This window comes from Arvicola amphibius, chromosome 12, assembly GCF_903992535.2.
Source record: "Arvicola amphibius chromosome 12, mArvAmp1.2, whole genome shotgun sequence".
NCBI lineage: Eukaryota > Metazoa > Chordata > Mammalia > Rodentia > Cricetidae > Arvicola > Arvicola amphibius.
The window spans coordinates 65,613,315-65,631,975 of record NC_052058.2 but is presented as its reverse complement, the minus strand read 5'-3'; the positions used below and the strand labels follow the sequence as shown (position 1 = coordinate 65,631,975).

The following is an 18,661-nucleotide window of genomic DNA, read 5'->3' as shown; positions in this document are numbered from 1 at the left end:
CTACACACACATGCCATGGTACACATGTGCTTGTGCACACACATACATCACACACACACATATACAACAGTAATAATAAATGCAATTAAATTTTAAACAATCTGTTAAAATTCAGTATTTCTCCTAATTTCACTTATAATGAAGTGTCATATAATAAGAGCAGAAATGAAACACTAGAGAAAAGTAGTCTACCACATGGCATTACCACTCCTCATAAGTAACCATCAGCATGTATTCAGTATATATCCTTTTAGCTTATTCTTTTAAAATCTTTCATAAGTAGTTGTACCTACTTGCAAAAACTAGACTGTTTAGTATGTCCCCTGGAACTGGAGGTACTGATGATTGTGATTTGCCATGTGGGTATGGGAACTGAACCCAGGTACTCTGCAGGAGCAGTCAGCTGAGGATATGAATAAGCCTAGTTTGCCTGTCAATAATTCTTTCAAGTAATAGTAGTATTCCAGAGTGGGGTTGTGTGGCTAGTTTACAATAAGGAAATGGAAATTAAAAGAACACTTAAACTCCATTTAACCTGGATCAGAATGACTATCATCAAGAAAACAAAGGACCAGAAATGCTGATGAGGACACAGCAAAGGAAAACATTGTATATTACTGTAGGAACGTAAACTGGCATAGCCACTAAGGAAATCAGTATGGGCTTTCTCTAAAAAACAAAAATAAAAATATCATATGACCTAGCTGTACCCCCGCTGGGCATGCCTGAACAGGATTATAGTAAGTCAGCACATAAACAGGACTGTAAATCATCATACCGCAAAGATATTTGCACACCTGTGCTTACTGTTGCACTATTCACAACAGCCAAGGCATGAAACCAGCCCCACGGGTCTATCAACATATGACTGAGTAAAAAAAATGTAGTATATATATACCAGGGTAGTTTATTCAACTGTAGAGAATGAAATTATGATATTCAAAGGAAAATAGGTAGAACTGGAATTATTATATTAAGTAAAATAAGCCAGACTCAATTAATTATCACAGTCTAACTCATACGCAGAACCTGGATTTCGGTTTGTGTGTGTGTACTTGAGTGCGTGTGTGTGTAGGACATGAAGGTAGAAAAGAGGTTACCAACAGGAGGAAAGGGTGTACCGGAGGGAAACAGGAAATGATAGAATGTATGTGGCATGAAGACAAAGGGAGAGGCTATTTGTGGGAAACAAGGGGACAGCAAAAGAAGTGGGGGTGAATACAATATCGAACTGTGGAAGGTGGCTATGAATGAAGTATAATAATAAAGGTATACAAAAATGTCACAATAAAATCTATTACTTGGTATGTTAATTTTAAGACTATAAAGGAATATCCAAACAAAAAAGACAAAACTACTTGGCTAGTTCAATTTCCAATCAAATAACTGTACAAACATTTTCCTTGTACTAATCACTGTAGTCAGATAGCCAAAACAGAGCCTAGTTGTGGGCTTCACATTTCTGTTAAACACAGTAAGAAAACACATATATGGAAGGGTCACAATCCTAAGATTATCGTTTTATCATGTAATTATGGCTTTATTAATCAAAACATGCTTTTTAAAAACTGTATATACATGAAAACAAAGAATTTGACTACAATGTAATCTGACGCCCCCAATTTGTGCAAGGGCACTGGTTTATGCTTGAATTTCTAAAGCAAATAATGTATAAATTCACTCAATGACTGTTCCAGAGAACAGTCATCCAAGGGGCAAGGGATGCAAACCTTCTACTATCACTGGTAAGTTTCTCCAAAAAGTCCACGTATTAGAAGACTAGTCTCCAGTTTGCTGAGGATTTAGGTGGTGGTGTGCTTTTGAGAAGAGCTTAGATTGGGGCGATGCCTAGTCCCTTCTTATCTCTCTCTCTCCTACTTCCCATCCCTCACCTCCTTGTAATTCTGCCATGATATACTGCCTAACTAGAGGCTCAAAAGCAACTGGACCAACTACCTATGTACTGAAACCTCTCAAATATATCAGAATAAGCCCTTTCTTCACCACCAGTTACTGGGTGACAGTTCTATGATGACAATCAAAGTGGAATACAAGGCCAGTTCAGAGCCTGAGTTCTCAATCATCATGCACTGTGCTGCGTCTCCAGAATTCAAAGCCAAGGTCCTTCTAAGTCCCGAAGCCAAACAAACTAGTCAATATGCAACTAATGTCATAAAAATCTACTCAGGGAAAGAATGACTAAACATTAACCCACATCTACTCTTCTGCATATATTTTAATTTTTAAATTTTACATTTTAAAGAACTACTTTATTCTCTGTATTATATGAAGGCAGATTTATTGTCTAGCAATAAAACGGTTTTAAAATAAGAGAAGTAGGTGAAACTAGCAAGAAATGCCTATAATTATTGTACTATAGGTATAAACAATAGTTTGAACAAAATCTTATAAACAGTGATGGTAACAAAATGTGACTAGACAAAGTAATTCATTATACAAACTTCCCTCATGACAAATTATGTCACATAGGTGTTATTCCCACATACCTTTTCTTGCTGCAGTCTTAAAAGCAAACCACGCTGTTTCTTCCGGAGTGGGGGCATCTTATCATCCTCTCCTTTGTCTCGTAGATGTCTGCAAGGAATATTCTTTCATTAATACAAATATTAAATTTATAAGTAAAAACTTCTTAAGTACTATAAAGACTATAAACTGATTTATTATCTTCCTATGTGGAAAGCAATTGTTACAAGTAACAATTCAAGTTACACTAAGTGTTTTACTGAGTGTATAATACACGCAAGGCCTGGACTCCATCCTTTAAGGATAGCAATACATCACTCGAGAGAACTGACAACCTATAATGAGTTGGATGGAGTGATCTAAGAGAAATAAAAATATTCACCAGTAGGAAAATTCTTTTGCAAGTAACACAAATCAAAGATTACTGCCACTATTTTTAACTTGAGAACTGTGTTGATAAAATCCCATCGGATGAGACAGGTTGGGAACACAGCTCACAGTTAGCACAAATTTAGCATTCACCAAACCTGGGTTTGATTCCCCAACACCAAAAACAAACAAAAATATCTTAAGACATGAAGCATTTCTTATTTCAAAAGAAACTGAATAGTAAAATCTACATTTATTGGAAGAACTTGCTTTTTTTGATGTTCTAGCCAGGCTAATTCAGCCTTTGTCTTCTCCTTCAAGGCCTTTTCTCGAAGACGCAGAAGTGAGGACTGGTGAGCGGCACGCATTTCCTCTTCTTTCATATACTGTCGCACCATCTCCATGGTGAACTTAGAAAAGCTATCCTGTCCTCCCGAGAACGGCATGCTCAGCTCCTAAAGTATACAGTTTATTTCAAAATTAACTCCTCCTAAATTTTTTAGTATTTAACTTCATTTAAAAACTTATGCATTTATAAAAAGTTAATTACAAAAGAGAGGAGTGGGGTCATGCGTCTTTAATTCCAGAGTCTGAGATAGGATTACATGAGTTTGTGAGACTAGACTGGGCAACACAGTGAGATCTCATCTCAGAAAGAAAAAAGTATGGAAAATAAAGAAAGCAAACAAGCATCTCATAAAACTGCCTACAATATAAGAAAATATTACTCAGAAAGATATAAGAGGGACTGAAATTCAGTCAAAAGAAAATCTTGATGAACAATTACCACAAGCCATGCACTGTCCCAGGGAAGCAAAGCAGGGAAAAGGTTGTTCCTGTTTTACTAAAAAGCACACAATTTGGAAAGAAATGTCTACTTTCAGATGGATGAGGTAAAAAAGCTGCAAGCAATACTGGCTGAGATCCTTTAAAGGTGTTATTATAACTAACGTTTATATTCTATTTCATCTGAATAACCAAACTAGATTTTATATGTATAATATAAATTTGATCTCTTGAAAAATATTTCTGATATTTGCTTGGTACGTATATAAAATGCATTCTCCTATCTGTGGGAAGCCATGACCCCCTAAGCAGACACACCTTGGCAGAAGACAGTGCAGGCTTATCCGGGGAAGCATCTTCATCAGAGTCATCATGATGGCCTCTTTTCTGTTCCATGTTAAATCTGCGATGACTCTCAGAAGGTAGTAAAGATCGAAATGATTTTTCTTCTATTTCATCTTCTGTCATAGATTCATCAAATTTCAGGGAGTATTCTGTTGCAATAGAAGTCGAGTCTAATAGGATGAAGAGAATTACCATAATTCTTCAGTGGAAGAAGGAAGGGTGTGGCACAGGGTTCCACACACCCCAGGCTAGTCTTTAACTGCTGATCTGTCTCTACGGCCAAGGGCTGGGATCACAGGTGGTGCCACCCTGTAGGTCATCACATCTACTTTATGTTACGTAGTGTTGAGGACCAAACCCAGGTCTTAGTGTGTGTTAGGCAAGCATGGTTCCAACCGGGCTCCATCTCCAATCCCATACCTTATCAGTATAATTCTTCTCAGTAGGCCTTTCGCTTTTTACTAAGGCAATCCCATCTAAATTCTCAGAACCATATATAGCAATAAAATTGCTAGTAAAATAGCAGTAAAAATTCAATGATCTTACAAAGAAACAAAAACCACTCTAAAATTACCTAGAAATGCTAGAATAAGAAATGTTAAAAGACTGATATATTGCTTTTATTTAAAGAGCATTTAAAGAACAATTACTGATTAGTTAGGAAAGCACTATTATACAAAATTTATGATCAGATGCTTCACAAAGGAAATGACAAGAGAAAAAAATAAAAGTTTAACATTATTAGCAGAGAAATAAATGTTAATCCTACTGCCAAAGACACCACACACTTAGGACACACAGCTTGGATGACATGAGCTAGGTCCAACCCTGAAAGTCTCCTTTCTGCAGTCTAGGTTTCATAGTTCCAGAAAATACTGTACAAGCTGCCAAGGGAGGGAAGTAATTAACAGTTCTACTCAGCTCCAACACCTATGAACTATGGCAATTCCCAGCATAGCAAGATATGCATAAGGGTACAATGAATGGCATCAGCACTCATATGCTGGGGGTCTAGCTGGACTTAAAGTTCACGCTACAGGAGAAAATTCATCAGTATTTTAATTTCAAACACTATTATTAATAAGATAAAATTTAGTAGAAGTTAAATTTGTCCTATAGAAAATACTTAACAGTTTACTTCTCTATTATTAGAGTTAAGGACTGGAGAGATGGCTCAGCAGTTAAGAGCATTGCCTGCTCTTCCACAGGTCCTGAGTTCAATTCCCAGCAACCACATGGTGGCTCACAACCATCTGTAATGAGATCTGGTGCCCTCTTCTGGCCTGCAGGCATACATGAAGGTAGAACACTGTATATATTATAAATAAATAAATCTGAGAGAGAGAGAGAGAGAGAGAGAACGCAAGTTAGGTTTGGAGCCAGCGAGATAGCTGTGCAAGCCTGATGGCCTGAGCGTAAACACTCACAGCTCCTGTGCCTATGTACATACTCTGTACTCACAGGACACCTACAGTGAGATAGGACAAACAGGAACCTGCCTGGAAGCTCATGGGTCAGTTGACCTGAAGTACATATCAGGACAGCAACAAGAAGAGACTGCCTCAGCAGGGTGGAAACAGTGAACTAACTCCCAGAAAGTATCCTCTCACCCCCACAATAGGCAAACACTCTCTTCTCTCTCTCTCCTCTCTTCTCGCTCTCTCGTTCTCTCCTCTCTCCTCTCTCTCTCTCTCTCCTCTTTCTCTCTCCCTCCCTCCCTCACCCCCTCCCTTCTCCCTCTCTCCCTCCCTCCTCCCACTCAAGATTCTCCTTTATTTTACACATGATGCCATCACTATCAGTTTCTGATCCTGAAATGAGTATCTTAGTTGTGGGTAGGGTGTTCTTTTTGTTTTTTTAATCTCTGTAAGTTCTGCCTCAGCTGTCAGTGCAAGGATTACAGGTATGTACCAGCACACTCAGTTATATATTAATGTCTGCCTTAGCAGTTCACAAGATTTCCCCCCCCACCTTTTTTATTTGAGACAAGATCTTGTGATATAGGGCAGGTTAACCTTGAACCTACTTATCATTCTCCTTCCTCAGCCTCCTGAGTGCTGAGACATAAAAGCTTAATTATGTGTACCTCTCAATAAGAAACCTAAACATGTTTCCCAGTATTTATAAAGCAAATATTAGTCTACTTGAGCTGCTATAATATAATACCACAGAATGGGTATTTTAAATAACAGACACTTGTTTTCGTGAGACTGTATCCAAGGCTGGGCCACTTCATGATTCATCCCTTAGCCTCCTGGGTGCTAAATTACAAGCAGACACTGCTACACTTACTTCAACAAATCTATTTTCTCACAGTTCTGGAGGCTAAAAGTCTATGATCAAGGTGCCAACGGGTTTAATATGGTGAGATCTAACTTCCTGGCAGACAATCACTTTAGCTATGCCCTCACTCAGCCTTTGTTCTGTGACTTTGTACTCAAATGCCTCATCTTTTTATAAGGGGCACCAGTCCTACTGGATTAAAAAGTTCACCCTTAAGACCTTGACAATCTTTTTTTGGGAGGGGGGGTGTTCTCTGTGTAACAGCTCTGGCTGTCCTGGAACTTGCTCTGTAGATCAGGCTGACCTCAAACTCACAGAACTCTGCCTGCCTCTGCCTCCCAAGTGCTGGAATCAAAGGCATGTGCCTCCATCTCCTGGTTTGACCTTGATAATCTTAGCCATTACACTACAAGCCCAAATTCCAAACATGAAAAAATGTAAAAACTGAGAGCATCAACATAGGAATTTTAGAGGAGACATATCCAGTCCATAACATAATTTGTGTCCTTCTCATAGACAAAGTTACCTCATCCAAACATCCTCAAAAATCTTAACTTATTCCAGTACCAACTCCAAATTCAAAGCTTTATCTAAATATTATGTAAAATAAATGTGGCTGAAACTCCAAGTATGAGTCCATCTTCAGACAAAAGCCTATTGGGCTGTGAACCTATAAAACCAAAAAAGCAACAGACTTCCAAAATCTAATGCTGAATCAAGGAATAAAAGCAAAACAAACAAACAAAGCCCAGACATTCCTATCTGAATGGGAGAAAATGGAAAGAAGCGGGTGGCAGGCAGGTCTTAAGCAAGTTCAGAACCTAGCCTGGCCAATTCCACTAGGTCTTAAACTCTAGAACCATCTTTGTCTCGATGATGTGCTCTCTGATGATCAAGATGACAGCTCATCTTCTAGGCAGCAAACCCCATCCCCAGTCTGCTCCCCGCTCCATACTCTTTTGTGTTAGGAGGTAGATGGTCTCTTAAAACTGAGAAGTTGTGTTTATTATTATAACCATACTGCTATTGTCTTTAACACCAGCACCACATACAGTTCAATCAAAGGAAAAAAGAAATCTGTTTACCCAGATCTCACACAGGAAACTGCCTACAAATTGACTGCTGGTAAAATATCTAGGAACCAAGCAAACTACAAAAGCTACTCATCAGACTGCACCCTCTACTGGAAGAGCAGCAAACTCCCCTTGTCATGGGACAGGAACTGGGGCAAATGAGATGCTATCAGGAGCTCACCACATTTAAGACTAACAAACTCCTCTTCCAGTATCCAGTGACAAACGCAGATCTTTCTCTTATAAAAAAAGAATTCATGCAAGGCAGTTAAAGCTACATGGTTTGATCTTTTTAAAAACATAAAACTGACTGGGCAGTAGTGGCACATGCCTTTAATTCTAACACTCAGGAGGCAGAGGCAGGTGGATCTCTGAGCTCAAGGCCAGTCTGGACAAAAGAGTAAGTTACAGGACAGCCATGGCTACACTGAGAAACCCTGTCTTGAAAAACAATAACAAGGGCTGGAGAGATGGCTCAGAGGTTAAGAGCACTGACTGCTCTTCCAAAGGTCCTGAGTTCAATTCCCAGCACCACATGGTGGTTCACAACCATCTGTAATGAAGTCTAGGTGCCCTCTTCTCTGGCCTGCAGGCTTACAAGCAGACAGATAGTATATACATAATAAATAAATAAATATTTTAAAAAATAATGAAAACAAAAAAAACAAAAAAAAAAAAAATGAACCTGTATGTCACCCATGAAAAACATGTAACAATTTATGCCAAAAGCCAGCCAACTAGCATGTAGAATGAATGGCATGTGGAGAACATGCTTAAGCACCTGTCATGCTAGAAAACATTTCATTCTCAAGAACAGCAAAAAGAAATGTTTCTTCTTTCTTTCTGATACTGGTAGTTGCTGGACTTTCTTCCCCCAACAGTGTCAAAATACACCTGAGATTGCAAGTGGAAAACAGTGACTTAAGTATTGGTAGCTCTTCTAGCTCTACTTATGTGTGAATCACTCATATAAATTCAGAAATGTAAAACACTAATGTAAGGAGGGAATGTTTCAGCCATCCAATTTTACAATTATAATAAATGTAAAAACAGTCTAGACAATGCTAAAATTTTGATTTTTTTAAACTTGTAAATTTCTAATTTGAAGAGAGGAGAAGTGGGGGAGGGAGTAGCCCCACCTTCTGAAATAGGACAGCCTTGGCACCTTGGCCTGATTTGACAGTGGCAGCCCTGCTGATCTGTTAATTGCCCCAGAAGTCACTCTTCTCCCTTTGAAGAACACACATGTTTACAGCTTGAGACAGTCTAATGACCCATCCCACAGAATTCTAAGAAGTCTGTTCTTCTCTTTTTTTATCAATCCTACTTTAGTTTGACTGGAATTGTTTCTCTGCTGGTAACTCATTTATTTTTGGCTTCTGTTATAAAGGCTGACCAAATCCACAGCTAGTCTTTCTGTCCCAGGCACCATCTTGGCATTCTCCTCCAAAATATGTTTGCTTTTCTTCATCTTCTCCCACTGCACTCCCTTCTTAAACTATTGGTTTGACGGGGCTGGAGACATAGATGAGTGGTCAAAAACAGCTGGTTTTCTTCCAGAGACCATCACATAATGGCTCACAACCATCTATAATTCCAGTTCCAGTCCTCTGCTGGCACCAAAGCACACATTGTGCGTGCATAGATATACATGCAGGAAGAAACAGTCACACACACACAACACACACACACACACACACACACACACCACACACACACACACCACATGACACAGTCTTAAGAATAAATAAGATGCTTGACTGTGGTGGCGCACGCCTTTAATCCCGTCACTCGGGAGGCAGAGACAAGAGGATCTCTGGGAATTCGAGGCCAGCCTGGTCTACAGAGCAAGTTCCAGGACAGGCTCCAAAGCTACACAGAGAAACCCCGCCTTGAAAGACAAAAAAAAAAAAAAAAAAAAAAAAAAAAAAAAAAAAATTTGGCTGAGAATTTTCTAAATCTTCAATATTTGGCTCCTTTATTTCTTAATAATTCCTTCAATTTACTGGACGCAGTAAAGAGAAGCAACACTTTAGTAGGAATCTCTTAAGTTAAATACGCCAAGTCTATCACTTTTAAACTACTATTTTCCAAATAAACTGCAAGACTGAAGAGTATAGTTCCTCAGCAAAGGTCTGCCTAGCATGCATAAGGCCCTGAGTTCAAATTTTCAGCACCACAAAAAAAGCAAGTGAGTTAATATGTGAGTTTAGTGGACTCACCTGCCACCTTGTCCCAAGCATCCCACTACTCCTCCAGTTTCTAACATTTGTGTACGAGGAAATGTGCATGTGTGTTGTAAAGGAAATGCACATGTGTACACAAGGAGAGTTACCTTTCTCATCAGGAAGAGATGGAATACTATCACTTCGTAAAGAATCATCTGCAGCAGTCTGAAGTTGTTCATCAATTGAACTCTCCATCTTTTCACTGTGAAATTTCTTCTCATCTTCCTTACAAGATGGAACTAAAGGGCTTGCTTGACGGCTGCTCCCACTACTACTTCTGTTTATATAGATATTATGGAAACAAACAGACAAAAAATAAATTAAGGATCATAACTTCAAAGCAAACTTATTTGACCAAAAGGTTGTACTTTATAATCAAGGCATAAACAGAAGACAGAAAGATAGACAGACATAGTATAAAATATAACTGGAAAGAAGAGAAGGTTTACTTGGGAGCACACAGACAACCACTGCTCTCTAGCTGTCACTCCGCTCTTTCATTTCACAGTCAAATCCTGGTTAAAGGGAGGCTTCTGCTCACTACTTCCATTTTCTTTCATCAGCACATGACTTATCACTAACTGTGGTACTAGAACTGTTCTTGACAAACAATCTAAACTTCTAATTGTCAAATTCATAAACTGCTTTTGCCTCTGTGAAAGCACCAGGCAGTACTCATCTCTTCGTTTTTAGAGAAGATCTCATGTAGCTCAGGCTGGCCTTATACTAGATATGTAGCCAAGGCTGACCTTGAACGGCTCTACATGACTACATCCCATGTAAGCCTATCAGCAGGAGCCTTCACATTTGGTTTATGTGGTGTGCTAGGGATTGAGCCCAGAGTCTAGTGCATGTTAGGTAAACTGCACCAGGTCATTACAGCCTCTGTATCATTTTTAAAAGCTCTACTTGCTTTAAAATAAATAAGCAGATAGGCAGGTAGGTAGGTAGGTAGGTAGGTAGGTAGATAGAGTAAAAATATCAACATTTGGATACTATGAATGAAAGACATTTAAGGATTTTATATTATTCTTGGTACTTTTTTGAAAGCCTGAATTTATATCAAAATTAAATATCAAAAAACTTCTCTTTTCTTATATTCCATGATTCTATTCTTAATATTTTTCTTTCTACCTTTAGAGCTAAATTTTCCTGTATTTATTTCACTTGCTTTTAAGTTTTGCCTTTCCTTAAACTCCTGCCATTACCTATGGTGAATGTGGGAGCTGCAAGTGCACATGGTCAGCCCCTGGGTGACTACGGACAAAGGAGTGCCTAGTCTGCATGAGGATGTGAGAAAACTGCACACTCCAGTTTCACAATTCTTAAAAAAGTTTCAGTCTTTCAAAAACAAAACAAAAACATGTATCACATAGTTCAGTAATTCCTAAATATGTACTCATGAAACATGAAAATACATAACCACACAAGAACTTGAACATTAATGATGTTCACAGCAGAATTATTCATGATACCGCAAAAGCAGAAACAACCCAAATGGCTATCAACTAACAAAATATAAGTGTGCACAAGAAATGATTTGATGATATAATGGTGATATACACCGTAACATAGATGAGCTCTAAAAACATGTGAAGTAAAAACTGTCACAAGAAACCTAAATGACCTGGGAAAACTTTCAAACATGTGAATAGCTGAATTGGGTGCAAGCTTTAGAAAAATCACCCTGGTTATCACATGGCTGAGTTAGAAACCTACTAACAATCCATTATAGTAACCCAACAGCCAAAATGAAGTATCAGTGATGGTAACTCCCATTAACATTAAAAAGGAAACACATCGTTTAACGTAAGAAGTAATCAATATCTGTTGTACTCATCACATATTACTTTTTAAGCTTTAAGTTCCTTTTTCCTTAGTTAAGGCTTTATTTTACTTGATGATGTGGGGTTTTTAGTTTTTTGTTGTTGTTGTTGCTGGTTTGAGACAGGATTTCTCTGTGTAGCTTTGGAGCCTGTCCTGGAACTTGCTCTATAGTCCAGGCTGGCCTCGAATGCATAGAGATCCACCAATCCCTGCCCAAGTGCTGAGATTTAAGGCGTGTGCAGCCACCACGCAGCAAATGATGATATTGTACCACTAGAAATGCTAGAAAGAAGCCTGCCAAAGGATGAAACAATAACTGAGAAATACAGATATTAATACTGTCCCTGTATAAATGGCAAACTATTCAATATCATTCATAATATTAGTATATATGCAAACACCAACAGATAGGAACAAAGGCGTTCAAGATGACACATGCTTGTAAACCCAATTATAGCTACTCAAGAGTAACATAGTGGGCCGGGCGGTGGTGGCACACGCCTTTAATCCCAGCACTCGGGAGGCAGAGGCAGGCGGATCTCTGTGAGTTCGAGACCAGCCTGGTCTACAAGAGCTAGCTCCAGGACAGGCTCTAGAAACTACAGGGAAACCCTGTCTCGAAAAACCAAAAAAAAAAAAAAAGAGTAACATAGTGAAACCATAATCTCAAAGGAGAAGGAAAAGGAAGAGAAGAGGAGGGAAAGAGAGAAAAAGAAAGAAGAGAGCAGGAAACAATGGGGAAGGGGGAAGAGAAGATAAGAAAAAAAAGACGTCAGTATGGAAATATGCAATAAACCCAGGCTTTAGAACCAGAGAAATCAAGACTCAAATCCTTAACGAGTCACTACCTATGTGTGTGTATAAGCGTGTGTCTATATGTATGTAGAAGTGTTTTGTGAGGGCTGGAGAAATGGCTCAGAGGTTAAGAGCACTGGCTGCTCTTCCAGAGGTCCCGAGTTCAATTCCCAGCAACCACATGGTGGCTCACAACCATCTGTACTGAGATCTGGCGCCCTCCTCTGGCGTGCGGGCTTACATTGAGGCAGAATGTTGTATACATAATAAATAAATAAATCTTAACAAAAAAAAAAAAGAAGAAGAAGAAGTGTTTTGTGAGTGTGGACCTACTCAGGCAAGGAGAGCACAGGGTATGATGTGGGTACTGGGATCTAGATCAGTCATTATGACTGGGCAGTAAGCCCTCTTAAATACTGAGCAAGCTCTCTAGCCCCTTACCTGAACTCTTAATTTCTTTAGGGGGGTCTCAGTTCCCTTCTTTAATCTAGTCATATTATTTCTGACTTGAAAGATTGCTCTGAAAGTTGCATGTAGAAGGAACAGCCTATGCAATGTTTATATTACTATACCCTCAAGGAATAATAGCTGCATCATTACATGAACAAATATTTTTTACATTTGCTAATGAAAGGGGAGGCTGGCACTTTAAAACCAGACATCACTCAGTTTATACAAAAAAAATTGAGAAATAAAAAACAATGTTTAAATCATTTATCAGAATTCACCAAACTGTACTGAAACAAACTTTCTTCACCTTCGATCATGATTCTTGTACCTTGAAGACTCAGAATAACTGTCATATGAAGGGGAATATTTCTGACGCTTTGAGTCCAGAGCTCCTTCTTTACTCTGAGAGGGCGACACAGACTGACTTATCCTAAAAACAAAATAAAACAAGACTTGATTAAATATTAGGTATCCAGTAAAGATTTTTAAATACTGTTTAATAGTAATTGGAGATAAAATGTTGGATGCAAAAAATGACAAAGTGTTAGAAAGTATTTTAGAATTCACACATAGAAAAGGACATACAACATATAAAGAACACCATCTCTATTTACTCCTAGTTTCTATGAATTAGAGACAATCAAAATATTATTTAAGAAAAAAAAAAAACACAAAGCAAGCCAGGTGGTGGCGGCACATGCCTTTAATCCCAGCTCTCCATAGACAGTGGCAGGAGGATCTCTGAGTTAAAGGCCAATCTGCTCTATAGAGTGAGTTCCAGGACAGCCAGAGCTACGTCATGAGACTCTGTCTCAGAAAACCAAACCAAAAAAAAAAAAAAAAAAAGAGCCCCCAAAGCTTGGAGCAATGGCTCTCACTTGTAGTACTGACACTTAGGCGAACAAAGGGAACAAAACCAGAGGACTACCACAAGTTTAAGGCAGCATGGGCTGCACAGGAAGTTCTAGGCCAGACTGACTTCCATTGTGAGACCCTGATAAAACAAAACAAAACAAAAAAAACAAAACCTTCCCAAAGAAAAGCCGCATACACCACAGTATAACTGGGCATAGTGACATACAGCTTTATTTAATCCCAACACTTGGGAAGCAGGTCTCTTTGAGTCCAGTCTACATAGTAAGTTCCAGGCCAGGCAGGGCTACAAAGTAAGACCCTGTCTTAAAACTTCTTAAATGACTTTTCATCTTTCTAAAGTAAAGTCCAAAATGCTAACATCTGCAAGGTCTTACCCTCACCAGCTTCCAAACAAGAAGCTCTCTGAGCATCAAGTCTAAAGTGACCAACAGCTGTCCCTCATCCTACCACACACTCCAAGAACATACCTATGTTTAAGTACAATAAGGAAGCAAGGAGTACAAATCCCGATCTCATAACCTCTATGACTTTCTCAATTAGGTATTAGTAAATTTATTATATAACTTTGTCAAAGTTAAATTATAGAGTAACCTCTATATATCTTATATGGCTTACCCCTTTCAACTAGGCTTATAAGACACCACATCGCCCATTATAGAAGAACTAATAAACTTTCACGACCACACCCTAATAATTGCTTTCCTTATTAGCTCTTTAGTATTTGACATTGTACACTTATATTTATTACCAAATAAACCCACACTAGCACAATAGATGCCCAAAAAGTCTAAATAATTTGAACAATTCTACTTGCTGTTACCTTAATCCTCATCGCCCTACCTTCCCTTCGTATCTTTTATCCTTTACATAATAGATGACATTAACAGCCCTAACCTAACAGTAAAAACTATAGGACACCAATGATACTGAAGCTATGACTGTGCAGGTTATGAAGACCTATGTTTTGACACATACATAGTCCCAACAACTGATCTTAAACCAATTCCATACCATTTTCCTCTTTGCTCTCTTCTTCCATTACACTGGCCTTTCCTGTTTTCATTTCCCCTTAGATATGTTGTAGACCTTTAATATGCCTATTTCCCTCCTTTATATCACTTATTCCTCACCTACTATATCCATGACCTCCTGGCTTCCCTAATATTTAAATTCCAGTGTTATGTACCTCTGAGACACGTGCTTCTTTTAGAACACTTATCTAAGTTTATAAAGCATCTTTCACTTAGCTGAGTATTTGCCAAATGTTTCTCTTTCCACTGGACTATATGCCCTTAATTGTATTCTCAATACCCTAAATAGTGCATGGGATATAAAAGATACCTCATTACATTTTTTTTTTTTTTTTTTAGGGGAAGGCCAGTTCAGGCACCTTTTCCACTATTGCTAGAAGTCTTTTTTTTTTTTTAATATTTATTTATTATGTACACAGTGTTCAGCCTCCATGTATGCCTGCAGGCCAGAAGAGGGCACCAGACCTCATTACAGATGGTTGTGAGCCACCATGTGGTTGCTGGGAATTGAACTCAGGACCTCCAGAAGAGCAGTCAGTGCTCTTAACCTCTGAGCCATCTCTCCAGCCCTGTCGTTACATATTTTTGAATGGCTGAATACTTACCTATCTGTTTCAGCTTTGGTCCTCAGTTGTTTCATAAAGTCTGGAAGATGCTGCCGCTGATGGTCATACAGTGCTGTTAGGGAAACTCCAGAAGCACCAATGGCATCTGAGATTTGTGTCCGAGTTAGTTCTGCCATCTGAATGTGAACACACAAAATAGCACAAGTAGATTTTAGAAGGTAGTATCAGAGGACACCTGAAAAGGAGAACAACGTCCTGAAAAAAAATCACTGAACTACTACAATCAAGTCATTTAGCTTCTTTAAGTCAGAACGGGTTCATCTTAGGAAAATGAATTAAAGAGCTGGGAAGAAGTTAGGCAGTTAAGAATACCAGCTGCTCTTACAGAGAAACTGGTTCAGTTCCCGGCACACACATGGAGGCTCATAACCATCTGTTACTCTAGTTCCAGGGGGTCACATGTCCTCAACTGGTCCCCACAGACACCAGACATGTATACTGTAAAGTAACATACATGCAGGCACTCACACATACATATAAGCAAAAGTGAATAAATCTTAGGGAAAAAAGTTGAATTCAATAATTTCTAAAGTTTTACCCACTATAACAATTTATTAGTCATATAGGAAACATCTTCAAATCATATAATAAGCAACAGTAAACCAAAATTTAGTCTTTCCTTGAGAATAAGTCCAGCCCCTGCTTACTTTCTAAATATTTTGTACCATGAAGTACATCTGCCTATCCCTTATGCCCTTATTATAACTGTTAACATATTATTTATTTGATAATTTTTCAATTACAGTTTTAAGCTATTCCTTCATTTGATGACTTTACTTTTAAAAATCTTTTGTTAATGTTTTCTACTAAGTTAAAATTTTATTAAGAGGTACTGGAAAGGTGGTATAGTGTTTAAGACTGCATACTGACCTTGTATGGGACCTAAGTTCAGTTCCCAGCAACTACTTTGTGGTTTAAAACCATGTGTAATTCCAGTTCCAAGAGATCCAATGATCTCTCCTGACTCTGGGGGCACCCACACTCGCACACACACATACCCACACACATACACACATTTTTAGTTTACTTTTTGTTTTGTTTTGCTTTTTTCAAAACAGGATTTCTCTGTGTAGCCCCGGCTGTCCTAGAACTCACTCTGTAGACCAGGCTAGCCTCAAACTCACAGAGATCCATCTTCCTCTGCCTCCAACAACTGGGATTAAAGGTGTGCACATGCCCAGCACATAGATTTTTTTAAAAAAATTTATTCTCTGTGTTTTTTTATATCATGTATCTTGATCCTATTATTTCTCTGTCTCTTCTAATCTACCCCACCCCCAAATAAAATAAAATTTAAGAGAAAAATGGAAAAAAAAACAAGGGAAAAAATTAAAAATCTCACCATGGAGGCTGCAGTGTGACACAGTGAGTCATGCCATAAACCCCTTTATCTACACATCTTTACTTGCAAGTGTTCATTGCAGAGTCATTGGTCTGGTTCAAGGCCACTGGTTTCTACTACACCATAGATGCTGGGACCTCATTAGGATTCTTCCTGCGTATCCTGTTGTTACCCTGTGTTGTGGAGATCCTGCAGGCTATGTTCCTTCACATACTCCAGCAGGTCATAGATGAGGTAGATGTTGGGGCAGACCAAGTCATAACCCTGGGTCTGGGCCTGGGCAGCTGTAGGGTTTGGTCCACCAGATGGGAAATGAGGACAGCTCTCCCATGGCTTACAACTCCAGGCATGACTCACCACACCTGCACTAACAGGATCAGCTGTTTGTGCTGCCCTGGTGGGGTGCAGGGCCTGCTCTCCCAAGTGTTGCAGCTGGTGGTGGCAGGGACGGTTTCCCTGCTCTTATGGCCACAGGGCAGTTCTCCCACCTGCCTCAGGTGTTGATGGGAAGGCAGGGAGGAGGGCAACTGTCCCCAGCCCACTCCTCGGGGACTGGCTCACCCACAACTCCACCAACAGGGTTGAGTTTATTGTGTTGCCCAGGTAAGGTGCAGGGTTTGCTCTCTGACTCTCCCATCAGCCTCAGGTGTTGTTGGTGGTGGGGTTATCTTCCCCTACCCATGCTGCCATGACACAGATGAGCAATGGAGCAGCTCTCCCATGCTCACAACTTCAGGGATGGCTTGTCCACACCTTCACTAATAGGGTAGGCTCTATTTGTGCTGCCCTGGAGAGATGCAGGGCCTGCTCTCCCAAGTGCTGCAGCTTGCTAGGTATGTGGTGGGAGAAGGGGCAGGGACAGCTCTCCCACTCTTGATGTCTTAGGGTCAACTTTCCCACCTGATTTAGTCATTGGTGGATGGGGACAGAGGCAAGGCAACTCTCTCCAGCCCATGCTGCCATGTGGCAGGTGTTGGCTCAGGGTTGGCTCACACCCAACACATAGATTTTTAAAAAATAAAAACCTTTTAAAATTTTTGCTTAAGAAACGAGACTAACTTTATATTTATTTAATTTCACAGTACCCTACATATTCATAGATACATGGTTTTTTGTTTGTTTGTTTGTTTTTTCCAAGACAGGGTTTCTCTGTGTTGCTCTGGCTGTCCTGGAAACCTACTCTGTAGAACAGGCTGGCCTCAAACTTGAGATCCACCTGCCTCTCCCTCCTAAGTACTAGGATTAAAGGTGCTGACACATAGAATTTTTTTAATGGCAGTCATTTCACAAATACTTCTAATTTTCAGAATTGCTAAAAATCAAACTCTATCCATAGATGATAATATCCTTTTCACAGAGAAAGAAATAAAATTATTTCTGGCTTTATTATTATGGCAAAAGAAAAGACATTGAAGGGCTGGAGAGGTGGCTCAGAGGTTAAAAGCACTGGCTGTTTACTCTTCCGAAGGATACTGGTTCAATTCCCAGCACCCACATACTGGATCACAGCTGTCTGTGACTCCAGTTCTAGGGAATTTAACGCCCTTTTCTGGCCTCCATGAGCACCATGTAGTATACAAACATATATGCAGATAAAACACCCATACAAATAAAATATTTTTAAAAGATAATGACTAATTTCACTATGGGTTAAAAACAAAAACATGTAAACCAAGAGAGTGGCTTACACTTCTCACTCTGGCACTTGGGAGATTAGAGGAGAATCAGGAGTTTAAGGTCATCCTTAGCTAGATAGCATTCTTGAGGCCAGCCTAGACTTCATGAAATCCTGCCTTAAAAAAATTCAAATAAAATAAAGACACAGTCATGCAGCTCCCCTGATGCCAAGACTGGGGACTAACTGTAAAGAGGCATGAAAGAGGGGAGTGATAGGCATATTCTATTTCTGACTGTACTAGTATTTTAGAGAGATATATACTATGTACTCAACATAATATATTATACTATTTATAAATTATGTATCAATAGTTAAGACTTTCATACAAAGCTTACCAGAAGGTAGAGATTTAGAGTTCTCTATCTTTGGTCTGTCTAACTTTCATATGTACAATACATTACCAATGTATATGTCAACCTTATTTTAATGGGGCCTTACTAAAAGTCACTAAGTCAAAGTGTGAATCTT

The 18,661-nt window shown here is 39.1% G+C and overlaps 1 protein-coding gene across 4 annotated transcripts in view; it reads right to left on the bottom strand.

Moving 5' to 3' along the window:
• Cep350 (centrosomal protein 350) overlaps positions 1–18,661 on the bottom strand; it is a 154,216-nt gene that overhangs the window by 52,873 nt on the left and 82,682 nt on the right. For 3 of the 4 annotated variants that reach the window (XM_038348773.2, XM_038348777.2, XM_038348776.2), the window contains exons 20-25: positions 15,153–15,289; positions 12,948–13,070; positions 9,676–9,845; positions 3,958–4,154; positions 3,124–3,308; positions 2,508–2,595 (exon numbers count right to left, since the gene is read on the bottom strand). In XM_038348773.2, coding sequence (XP_038204701.1) covers positions 2,508–2,595; positions 3,124–3,308; positions 3,958–4,154; positions 9,676–9,845; positions 12,948–13,070; positions 15,153–15,289 — 900 coding nt within the window. The remainder of the gene's footprint in view (positions 1–2,507; positions 2,596–3,123; positions 3,309–3,957; positions 4,155–9,675; positions 9,846–12,947; positions 13,071–15,152; positions 15,290–18,661) is intronic. The other variant, XM_038348778.2, reaches the window with a different exon arrangement.